The sequence below is a fragment of the Podarcis erhardii genome (genome assembly GCF_964252035.2).
Source record: "Podarcis erhardii genome assembly, chromosome: 9".
NCBI classification, from domain to species: Eukaryota; Metazoa; Chordata; class Lepidosauria; order Squamata; family Lacertidae; genus Podarcis; species Podarcis erhardii.
The window spans coordinates 40,464,346-40,476,546 of NC_138512.1; the positions used below are offsets into that span (position 1 = coordinate 40,464,346).

Here is a 12,201-nt window from a genome sequence, read left to right on the forward strand (position 1 = left end):
TACAGCACTTCTGAAAGATGACCATCTAGACCCTTCTCAAAGGCCCGACACAGGAATAAATTCCTCAACATCCCTATGCAAATTTTCGCACTGCTCACGGGCTCTAATGCTTTAGGAAGTTGCTCCTAATATTGAACCTGAATCTGTTCTGTGACATCTTAATTCCATTTGCATACAGCCAGCTGGCTAAACAAGTTGTACCAGGTAAAGCATTAGATTTAATCTTTGTTATTGGTGGGGGGGCCTTAAGGTGGATTTTGGTTCTTGGGATTCAGATGAGAGTATGCAATGAACTAAAACCATGCTGCATTAGCTATGTCATGAACCGATCACCTAGCCATGTTGGATCTCAGTGCAGTAACCTTGTAGGGAGAATAATAAAGTTATTACAATCTCAAATTTGTGTGTGGGAGAAATAGAAATCTCTGTGACACACGTGGGGGGCATAAATAAAATAATTGGCTGAGTGCCTAGATTCAAAACACAGGGCTAAATGCACCTTTCAGCAGGAGAGAGCCCTAGTAGCAGAGTTTAAATTCACGAAGTCAAGCAGCAAGGTGAAGCATTAGGAATGTATGCTGTTAAACCTTTTGCATATCCCATTTAGTCTGCCCCTCTTGCAAAGAGCAGACCACACACTGCTACTTACAAAACATTCCAAAGGTCAGATTCATGCGTTTATACAAGCACCAGCAAGGAGAACACAGACAGAATACTCTTGGGTAGAACATACAGAAAGATAGATTCAAACACATGCTCTTAGCTTGGAGGTTGCTTAGGCAAGTCCTCCTTGATCAGTTACTGGCACAGGGAAAAGGTGAATGGAGAACAAGAAGAAAAAGCTTCACTTTCTCCCTTGTTGGAGAAAGAGGGGAGTTGAACTAACTGAGTCTAGGAACACAACTCTGTAATTTTAACCCCTTCATGCACTAACTAGCACTTATGTATGCATAATTATGTCTGAATGCAATTCCTCCCCCCCCCAAACAAACAAAAACCAGCATAGGAGATGGAAGCATTCCCTCCCAACACAAAATGGCCTTTTTAATTTATACTTTTTATTGAATAATATTTTATAACTTTCACCACACACAGATTAGTCTATATGCAAAATGAGTAAAATCCAGATGCTTCAGCCCAAATCAATTTTGGACAGGTTCCTTTTGGACAGAGACAATTTGGCTGCCATGCTGCATGCTCTAGTAACTTCTAAACTGCAATGCACTCTACATGGGGCTGTCCTTGAAGAGAACTCAGAAGCTTCAACTGGTCCAAAATGCAGTAGCCAAATTAATGACTGGCTTTCCATTTATAACTCATATTACCCCCTTTCTAAACAGCACTGGCTTCTAGGCCAAATTCAAAATGCTCACATTAGTGTTTAAAACCCTAAAGGACCCCAATATCTGACGGACTTCCTCCTTCCCCACAGAGTCTCTTAGGTCTTAAGATTAGCAGAGGGGCCCCCTTAGTTGTTCCACTGTCCTCAGATGTTTGTGGGTGGTGGTGATCCAAGAGAGGCCCAGGAGAGGAATTTGTGGCAGAAATTCCATCCCCACAGAGGTGTGTCTGGCACCTTTATTATGTAGTCAGTTTCCACCATATACTGAAGACATACTTCTTTGGTCTTTGACACTAGCAATACGTATTTTAGGACCCATCCTATTCTCGACTGCAATTTGTTTTAAACTTATTTTAACATGGTATTTTTAATACTGCAATCCACCCTAATGCTGTGATATAAACTTTTTTGCCACTAGGAAAATATAGCTATTTGTATCTGTCACATATCTGCTAACATTAGTGCTCTTTCCTGCTCCTTACCCAAGCAGACACCCATATTTCCCCTGCAACATAGGAGTAGCTTCAACAGTTCTCACTATGAAGAGGAAATCCCTATGCAAATTTCCCCATTTCCTCAGCATGGGGTGTATACAAGAGCCATATTCTGCAACTGGATTTAAGAACAAACTAATGTGTTAGCAAACAGGTGGGTCAACATACAGCACACATGACAATTTTATTTTATTTTAATGGCATACTACACACTCACCTTGAAAGCTTATTTCTGCTGCTTTCTGTGATAAAACTCCACAGCCATGGGGAGGAGAGAACCAAACCCATTTTGGACAAAGTTACAGCTATTCTACCAGCAGTTTTTTTGTTTTGTTTTGTTGACATGGTCAACTCTTAGCTGCAATTATAGTAATCTGCTTCAGGTGGTCTACAGTTTTGCTTGTGTTTCCAATCTGCTGCAGCTGGACAGCAAGGTATTTGAATTAAAAAGATCCTCTTGACTTAGCTTATGGGTCAGAGTATTTAACACACAACTTTAGGAAAGGAAGGGAAATATGTGAAGCTTGTGAAAAAACACAAGAGGTTGAATATGCAATGCTGCTCCTGCTCCTATCAAAGCAGCAACATTAAGATGGAATTTTCCCACACTCTTTACTATGGAGTTTCAGCTGACAACTTATGCAATTCCTACCCTCTTCTGAACACCCCACCCCACTGTTCAAACTGATTCTGCATCTGCAAAAACCCTCCCAACATGAATTCACTATGCTAATGGTTATCTTTGCATTGAAATCCACAATCCAAATCACAAGGAAGGAGTAACAAAGAGAAGGAAGTGATCCTGTTGTGGGGGGAGGATTTTTGCAGCTTGCAGTTCCTTCGCTAGTTTCTCAGGGTCAATGGATGTCGTGTTTGAAATTTTCTTTTTGACACTGTCAGCAAGTGCAACAGGGAAGGGGATAGCAGTTTGATAATTAAATGTTCTGCAACTGTTTGGGGGATGTATTTTTAAAGCATGCCTTAATTTCACAGAAGATTGCCCATTGTTAGGGAAGGGCCAATTTTTGTTTAAAACACATACGCTCATCTGTACACAACTGGCATTTTCTGTTAAAACTGTGGCATGCCTTTTTCAGCAACAGCCCTGCTAGAGTCCTATTCAGGCCCACAGTGTCTGAAAAAAATAGCACTGTAATATCCCAAGTGGGAATTGTTCTGAGGCAATTCATCCAGTTGTAGAATATAAGCCAATAGATCTCACAACAGGTAGAAAAGCAGCATTTAGAATCACATAGGAAAACAAAATCCAGAATTGAATAGGTCCATATGACAGGGATGTTTGAAGATATTCAGGCCATATAGCAGCTCAAACACATATACATCTCCTGAGAAAAGGAACTGGCAAGGAGTATCCGCTTTATATAAACCCTCAATATTGGTTATCCCCAGATATGAGAGAAAGGATACGAGACCAAATAAAAATAGTACTAGGTGTGATAGACATGGTTAATATTCTCTTGGGTGGCTGGGAAAGGTTTTAACTTTGGCTGCATGTCCAGGGTTCGTGATCTTTCATTGTTGTCCTTTCTGTATTGCGGCCGGATGCTGTAGTCCCTCCACATGTAGACCTTTCACCTCAAGTCCTTTGTTACAGGTTTGTTTTCTTGCTGTTTAATATAGAATAACTTTGGGCTTCTTGGCATACAGGCACTAGCAACAGGGAGGAGGCTTTCCACCCAACGTTATTTTAAATCCACCCACCCCTTTTTAAAATGGCAATTGGCAGTTAACATATCACGCTTTTGCAGCAATGTCTTTTAATCAAAATAAATAGAGCCATGCCTTTAAAAAGTTATCCACTCAGGTGTGTTCAAATTCTCCAGTTTGCAAGGCCCAGCTGCTTCTAATATCCTTGCTAAGTCTCTACCTCACATGCACACCATACATTCAAAGCACATGGCTTCCACCCAAAGAATTCTGTAGAACTGCAGTTCCCAGCACCCTTTACAAACTGCAGCTCACATGATTCTTTGGAGGAAGCCATGTGCTTTATGCTGTGGAAATATCCAGCCAAAGGCTACACTCTTAAAAAAAGAAGAAGAGTTTTTGTGGCTCCATTGACTGTTTTGATAACCTCATTCAAACAAAACAAATTCCTTCCAGTAGCACCTTAAAGACCAACTAAGTCAGTTCTTGGTATGAGCTTTCGTGTGCATGCACACTTCTTCAGATACCATGCACACGAAAGCTCATACCAAGAACTGACTTAGTTGGTCTTTAAGGTGCTACTGGAAGGAATTTGTTTTGTTTTGACTATGGCAGACCAACACGGCTACCTATCTGTAACTCATTCAAACATTCTTCCCCCATTCGGGAAGGTGGAAAGAAGAGACACATTCCCTGATCCTCAGGGTCTGAGTGCTGCCCCCAACAAACGGAGGGCTCTGGGGTGTACCTGGGTGTTAGCTAGGTTGGCACCCATCAAGGGCTCAGGCCCAGGGTGTGTGTGCCACAATCACACCTCTCCACTCTGACCTTGAATTTTACTAGGCTGCTACAACACACACAGATCCATTTTTGCTACCCTCCACTGCCAATCCTTAACAGCAGAACAAGGACACATATTAAAGAATATATCTTATTAGAAGTGTGTGCACTGAAAGAGTCAAAGGATATGCATTCACATTCAAAAAGGCCTCATTTGACCACAGTTGCTATCTGATCTTAGATCTTCGTATTCTAAAGCAGCCTTCCTCAAACTGGTGCCGCCCAAGATGTCTTGGACTACAACTCCCATAAGCCTTTGCCAGAACTCATGATATCTATATGCTACTTCTTGGACCAGAGACTTCAGGACTCTGAATACCTGTTGCTGGGGAGCAACAACATGAGAGGACTAATGCCCTCATGTTGAGTTTGTGGACCTCCTATATGCAGCTGGTTGGCTGAGGCATGGACTAGGATCTAATGCAAGAGGGTTCCTTCTGTGTTCCTAGGATGAGGGTGATAGGCATTCAAGATCCATTTTCCAGCACACCTCATTTAGTTTCAGAAAGGCTTAACCATTGAAAAGAAACATGTTCTCAACCCAATATTTTAGACCTTATTCAAAATGCATTCATTTCCTTTCAGGGACACCAAATTAAGCATGATCTGCTCCAATGTGAGCCTCAAACACTGATCAAAATTACAATGGGATAATGGAAACATATAGCACAAACCCCCATAAATGGGAACTTTATTAAACTAGCAAGATAAACTCAGAAATGTATAAATGGTCCATTAAATACATCCAGTTCATTTTTACAGATACTTCTTATATAGAAATTTACTTACAGTTTCCGAACATGTAACATTTAAATTATTTTCTCTTTTCAAGCTTACTACCATCAAAAGGTAATAAAAAAAATCCAACACCTGCTTTTGCAGATGAGCACACAAAAAGATACAGGTAGCGCCAAATGGACAGATTACTGCATTCAAACCATGGAGGGAGGAGTACCCAAGAAGCTTATAAAACCAACAACAAGGATTCCTTCCAAGCACCTTTACTATAAAGAGGGAGCCCAAGTCAACATTCACACTGTGATGGTGTCTTGTTTGAGAGGGCCCAGTAGCACACTTGGTGACATTCTGGCATACTTTCTGAGGAGTTCCTGAAAACTATTTCTATAATGGGACAAAGAAATAAAAATAAAAATGCAAGGCCATGAACTGAAATGGTAGAATTGGTTTGTTGAGTCAAGTTCAGCATGGTGCCTCTCTGCTGACGAAAGAGTCTGAGCCAATGGAGGCTCCATGAACTGAACTGGAGGGAGATTATTTTAGCAAATCTCTCCTTTCTCCTGCAGACATCTACCACATCACTCCTGAAGTTCCCCCACTCCCTTGAGCAGATGGGAGTCGGACAGGGGGCTGCAGAAGGAAGAGAGAATGGTCTTCCTTCTGCTAGTGGAAGCATCTGCTAGATCAAAGATTTTCCCATCAATGGAGGGACTCAACCCTCAAGATTCAATTGTCACATCAGTTCAAGTGTCCTGTTGTGACTGATTACACTTCGTATTAGGTGAAGGAAGGAAGAAAAAGTGGGGAGGGCTAATGGGGAGTGATGACCAGCTCAAAGTCATCTGTCCAACCATTTCCATTGCATGGGTATTTTTAATAAAAAGAGTTTTCATAGATGACTTGGATAGCAACTATTTAAGTACATAGGCTGAGCAGCAACAGCCAGTTTCCCCACCCCACCTACTTATATGTATCTGGAAAGGGACCAAAGGGAAGGCAGAACTCGTAGTGACAAGTTTTTCCTCATTCTCTGTATCTTAGTCTGACTTGATGTCATTTTTTTGCAGCGAACCAGAGTCTTTTTTATATATAAAAACAAAGCTTATCAAAAAGTGAAGTTTAAAAAGTAGTGTTAAAATCTGCATCAGGAGCAAAATAAGCTTGATTTACCAGAATTTGGGGGAGGGGGAGAGCTTTTTGTCACGCAAAGAAGGAACTTGCATGTTTTGGGCCAGCTGGTATTTTGATAAAAGAAAACAGGCAGCAGGGAAATCAAAGGCTCTTCCCAATAAGAGCCATAGCAGCATTTTAAAGTCACCTGACAGTAGTTAAAAACAAATGGGAATGAGAATTGGCAGGAAAAGTGCTCCGCTAGAGGTTGTAGCCCTCATAGTATCTGTGATGTGTAATATAAATATGGCACTTTTGTATATGCCAAAAGCTGGCAAGTTTGCATGTTAAATGACACAAGACAAGTCACCTGTAGCCATTTCCCCCCAGCTACTACTTGTGGTTTCTGAAAGTCACAACCTTCAGGCTAATTCTACTAATTCCAGCACCAGTCATTCCATTGACTATTCTATTTGTACATGCAAGGCAGTTTTGCCACACTCTTGGAGAATAAACCTTCTGCCCAGCAGAGTTTCCCCTCCTTCCTACAGACACACATACAATTTAAGACATGCTGCAAATCCCTCAGATGATATTACAACCAACGCCCCTCCCCCCCCGCAACACAGCAATATTCTGTTTGATCCTATTATAGGCCAGAGGTTCTTTGTGTCCAATTGCCAGCAATGGACCCAGCAACAGACACTTTTTTTTTCTTGGACCCAATGAATTAAAGCGATCCACATCTGCTTTCCATACTTTCCCCAAAAAATAATTCAGGACGGCATTTTCAGAAAAGCAGTGTTCATACAACTGGCCATAATCCCTAGCTCTGTTTTCCTTTCCTTTTCATTAAACAGATGCATTCCTTTAGTGTGTAAAATTCATGTAGAGGTACTATCTCCCAAAAGCAAAGGAACTTTGTTACAGCAATTCCATCACAGTAATGGTCAATACATTCAGTTCAGACATACAGCAGGATCCACACAATGTACCTTTAGTTTGCATTTGGTATTATTACATTAACATTTGGGGTTATTTCACACAGCAGGAAAATGCAGTGTTTAAAAGAGCTGGTTTTCACATTCTGTATTGCCAAACACTACACACACCCTTTATTTTCAAAAGTGATTCAGCAGTTTCCCTATTGTAGTCTGATTTCCATCTTTACATTTGAGAGATGTTGACTTTTCCATTATCATTTGTTCCTTTAGCACGGGCTCCGCTTTAACACTTAGAAGGTCACCATTGTCAGTGTTCCTTTTGATAAACCTAGCACTATTTGCTCGCTTGAGCGTGCCTCCACCACTTTCCCTTGGATAAGAATCGTCAGCGGCTGTTGTCATCTTCATCCTAGGAAGCCTCTGAGACAGAGACCTTGTGAGGGCTGGAGCTTTGGAAGGGACTGGCAAATCCACCTTGGCGCATTTTGAGGAAGAGGCCACTGTATTCCTTGCAAAGCTCGGAACTGGAGCTGGTGTCTTGGGGACAGGGGCCGTTGTGCTTTTGCTGGCTTCGGTAGGGGATGGGGGTTTGGTCAAAGAGCGGCACATCTTTGTTTCATCATTCTTTGACTTGGGGACATACCTGACTGGTTTGGAGCTTGGCTTTTTGAAAGAGCCCTTGTGCTGGAGTGGCTCTCTCTCAAAATGGCCACTACTTGAAGCTGCCGTCCCCCTCTGGAATTTCGGCTCCTCTACAGATGTGCTCTGCCTGTACTGAGGTTTTGGCGCTGCCTCTGCGGAGTTGCCCCGGATGGAGTTGCGACGCGTGAGTCGTGCTTCAGGTGCACCGGTGTCTCGGGGTGCTGGCTTAGGATCTGGCTTTTTGGTACAGCTCGGAGGTGCTGCTTTAGTTGATCTGGAAATGGGGACTACTTTTCTCATGCTCGCATTCTCCGAAGAATTCAGCGTTCTGACTGACGGTCTGGGGGGGTTGAGAGGACCACTGCCGGGTTTTGCAGCACTTGAAGATTTATCTTTCAGAGAATTTCTCTTTGGCCCCGCTGCATCTTTGCTTCTCACAGGTTTTTCCTTTGGGAGACCTGACTTGCTGCCAGAGTCATCCTTATCAGCAGAAAGCGAGTTCAGGCCCAAAACGGCATCACCACCAGCCTGAAGATCATTCCTAAAAGGGGCAATAGCACCGTCTTTGCTGTTCACTTGGTTGTTGCCCCCGAGCCTTGGATCATTTCCTTCTGGCAGATCAAACATCAAAGAATAGTCAGAAGTCTCAGATACACAGAACATTGGTCCATGCGCCTTATTTCCTGAAACACTACCATCTGAGGATGTGGGGCTATCACTGCCTGGTTCCAGAGCTTCAGGGGCATGACCTGCTACTTTGGCTGCATGGTCAGCTTTTGATTTTCTGAAGGCTGGTACAGGAGGAGCTACTATGCCAGGAGTGTATACGCTTGAGTCACCCAGAGTCTCCAAACCTCTCACATCAGCCTCAAAATGAACTGCAGATAGGTCCTCCACATCATCTGGTTCATGGGGGTCAAGCTTCAGCAGCCCTGGAACATGTTCATCTTCTTCAAGGGACAAGTCCCAGGGGGCTGCATCTGTGGCTTTCGTACAAGGCACATCGAATCTATACTTGTCGTTATCAGCACTCTCTTGGTCGCTGTAGAGATTAGCATGGGCAGTGCTATCGTCCTCAAGGCTTACCATGCGATCAGAATGAGATGGGGGCAACTGGAAGTAGCTGCACTCCACGCCTTCTTCCGGTGCCTGGTGCAAGTGCAAGTTGGTTAAACCAAGATCTCCAGGCTCTCTAGATTCAGTCCAGGCCACGCTGGGTCTTGCTTGACCTGCATGCTCACGAGGAAGGCTGTTGGACTTGTTTGGATCCTCACCCTTTGAGGTCTCCAGGAAACTCAACAGCTCTCTGTCTGCAGTGACTCCCAGGGAATGCCGGGAACGCCTGGTGCTGACATTTCTGTAAGAAGGACTTTGCGGTCTCTGCTGCAAGAAGGGCAGAAATTCTTCAAGTCCTCTCTTGGTCAACATCCCAACATCATTTTCACTGCTGCTCCTGCCAAAAGCTCCAAGATCCCCGGCAACCCATGATCGGCGTTTTAGCTCCAACTCCTTTAATCGCTGTTGCTGTTGAAGTTCTTGGGCCTCTCTTTCCTTGTTTTCCTGTTTAGAAAGAGAGAAGGGGTGGGGGAAAGGAATTCAAAAACTTTAAATTTAACATTTTTACATTTTTCATGTTCTTCCCTGTCATTTGAGTTTGGTTCTTGAGTACAAATTACTATGACAACAATTTTCTGCTTAGGTACTGGTTAAATCAGTAAAACACTCCCTCCCCCCAAAGCATCTATTTAGGCCTGGCTGGTGAAGATGTTATGACATACTTGGTTTCCATGCTCAGGTTCATTATCCTGCAGCTTTCTTTGCAATTCAACTTAATATGACTATTGTTCTGAATCTTAGTTAAATGGTACTGCTTAAGTAAGCCTCCAATTAAAAAACAAAACACAAAAAAAACATAATGCAGGTCAGCCAGGTAAATGTAATAAAATTCTTGGTCAGGTTAAACTTTCACAAACAGAGTATATACAGAAGGATAAATTCTTAGATATTTATTACTTCTATTCTCAAAGTGCTCTCTCAAATAATAAGTTGTTGTTTATTTAAAGGGCAAAGGTGCCTATGACATGATGTTTCTTGCTCTTTCTTGAACAGGAAACTCTAAACCTTTGCTCATACATGATTGTATGCGACCTAAAAGCACTAAAACAAACTAAACATTTTGTGGTTTTGGAACGCTTACAAGTGGAGCATGTGAAGCTGTCTCATACCTGGTCAGACTGTGCATCTTTTTAGACAAGGGATGCAGCTCCTTTCCCAGGCACACACTTCCATGGGAGAAGGAGACGTTTAAAATTCCCCACTGTGATCTCCTCCTTCCCTCCAGGTCAACTATTAGGAAGCTGCTGAGCAGTGGCAAATAGAGAGCTGCTCCTTTCAGAAATGCTATTTTGAGGTACCAGCTCCCAACAGAACAGCAAGGGAAGCCTTTAGGAACCTCTGCTTCCTAAAGCTATAGTAGCTGAAGAGGGAGGCAACTGGAGCATTGCAAACATCAGAAGAGATGGGGCATGTCCAATATCCTCCAAGGCTTGCAATACTCTGCCTGCTTCCCACTTCAACTACTGGTTGAAGGGGTGGTTCGTAAGAGTGGCAATTTTTCAGCACCATTTGGACAATCACTGAGAAGAGGCTGCTGGACTGATCTAAATAGCATATGGGCAGCATACATCCTGCCAGTTCATCGCTTATTGTCTCATCTGAGGCTTCTTCCAGACAGTTGCTATTTAAAGGTCAGGTTCAATCACATACCAGAAAATTCAGGTTGCACAATTCAGGTTGATTGGGTGCTCCTGCACAGCAATCCCACTCCCTGCCCCCTCCCTAAAATATTACTTTTTGCTATAAGGACCTTGATGGGGAAAAGCAAGAAAAGTGTGGGATGCTTGAAGTTGACATCCTCTAACCTTCCCACAATCAAATCAGAATGAGTGCTCCTTCTGTAGCCAATGCCTTCAAACCTCCCAGTAAACAAATTAGGATGGACAGTTAAGAAGCTCACTCTGGAAGTGACTTGAGTGGCAGTAGTTCTCCAGGTTTTCAGGGAGAGATCTTTCCTGTCACTATCTACCCTATTCTTTATTTTTAAACAGGAAGCACCAGTCATTGAATGCGGGACCTTCTGCAAGCAACCTTCTACACTCCTTAACTCTCCTTTCGGAGCAACTATACTCTCTTCACCATATGAATGATATGCCCCCATCCAAGCTTCAGCAATTGATTAGTTTAGGGCTATGATTGCAAAACAGTATGTCCCCCATGACAGGGGGCTGCCATCGGAACAGGGGAGGGAGGCAGGGGAATACAGAGAGCCGCCCACGCTTCTGAGGAGCAGCTCCTTGTCCAACGGTGGGGGAAGCCACATCTCCAGTGGAGCAGAGGGGGAATGGGAAAGCTGAGTGAGGTGAGGGCTCAAAGATGCTACTGAGAGCCCAAGCGCCTCACCTAGCCCGGCCGGCCAGGAAACAGGCATGCCGTTTCCGTCGCCCAGTTTACGCAGAGGGGTGAAACACAAGGAGGGAAGGCGGAGATTTGGGGTGTCTAAGTTCTTATGCTGGGGGGGGGGCGGGAACTGGAAGGGGCCACTCCCGGAATCTGCAAGTGATTGAGACAGATGTGAACTTTCTGGTCCTGCACTGTAAATAGTTTGCACAAATAAAAACCTGCTAAAGACAGGTCAGAGACCTGCCTGGTTACTTGTGAGCAACCACCTCACTGCCTGACACCCCACTATGGTTAAATTCAATTTCTGAGCAAGCTCAGAATTTGGCAAGGAAAGTCAAATTCAGTATAAGGTTTCTAGGCCATGTGACAATAGGTTTGAAAGCATGTGGGCATTGCCTGATGAACATTCTGAAGACAGGAATCCAGGTCAGTTCTTCATTACCAAATATAACAACTACTACTACTTTATTTATACCCCACCCATCTGGCTGGGTTTCCCCAGCCACTCTGGGCAGCTTACAGCCAAATATGTTTTGCTCACACAACTAGTACATATGTGCAAATTGACCCAACAGATAAAGGATTTCCCCTGTTTTCTATGCAAATCAATAAATCAAGGAATAATGGTTAGGTTTGGGTTTAGCCTCCTGAGCACCCTTGGATCTGTTGCAATACTGTTGCAGCCCGGGACTTCTGCCACAGGCAAATTTAGGGGAGTGTGAACAGTCTGCCTGCAGTGGGTGTCAAGATGAGAGGGTGCCACAACAACAACGGACAATGGAAGGCAAGAGGTGGGGGGCACCAAATTTTGGTGCCACACAGGATGCTGCTGAAATCTTAAAGCCCAAAGTCCACCACAGATTTTGATGATGGGGTTTGTTAGGTGACTCCTGCCCAATGGGAGGTGTTCAATGCTAGTCCTACCCAGAGTAGACCAACTGAAGTTAATAAACATAGAATTGTA

The 12,201-nt window shown here is 43.5% G+C and overlaps 1 protein-coding gene across 1 annotated transcript in view; it reads right to left on the reverse strand.

Moving 5' to 3' along the window:
* Window positions 1–5,008: 5,008 nt before the first annotated feature.
* Window positions 5,009–12,201, reverse strand: part of FHDC1 (FH2 domain containing 1) — a 50,822-nt gene continuing 43,629 nt past the window's right edge. Inside the window, exon 12 of the mRNA XM_081875249.1 lies at window positions 5,009–9,338. Within this exon, the coding sequence (XP_081731375.1) occupies window positions 7,314–9,338 (2,025 nt within the window). The 3' untranslated portion in view covers window positions 5,009–7,313. The remainder of the gene's footprint in view (window positions 9,339–12,201) is intronic.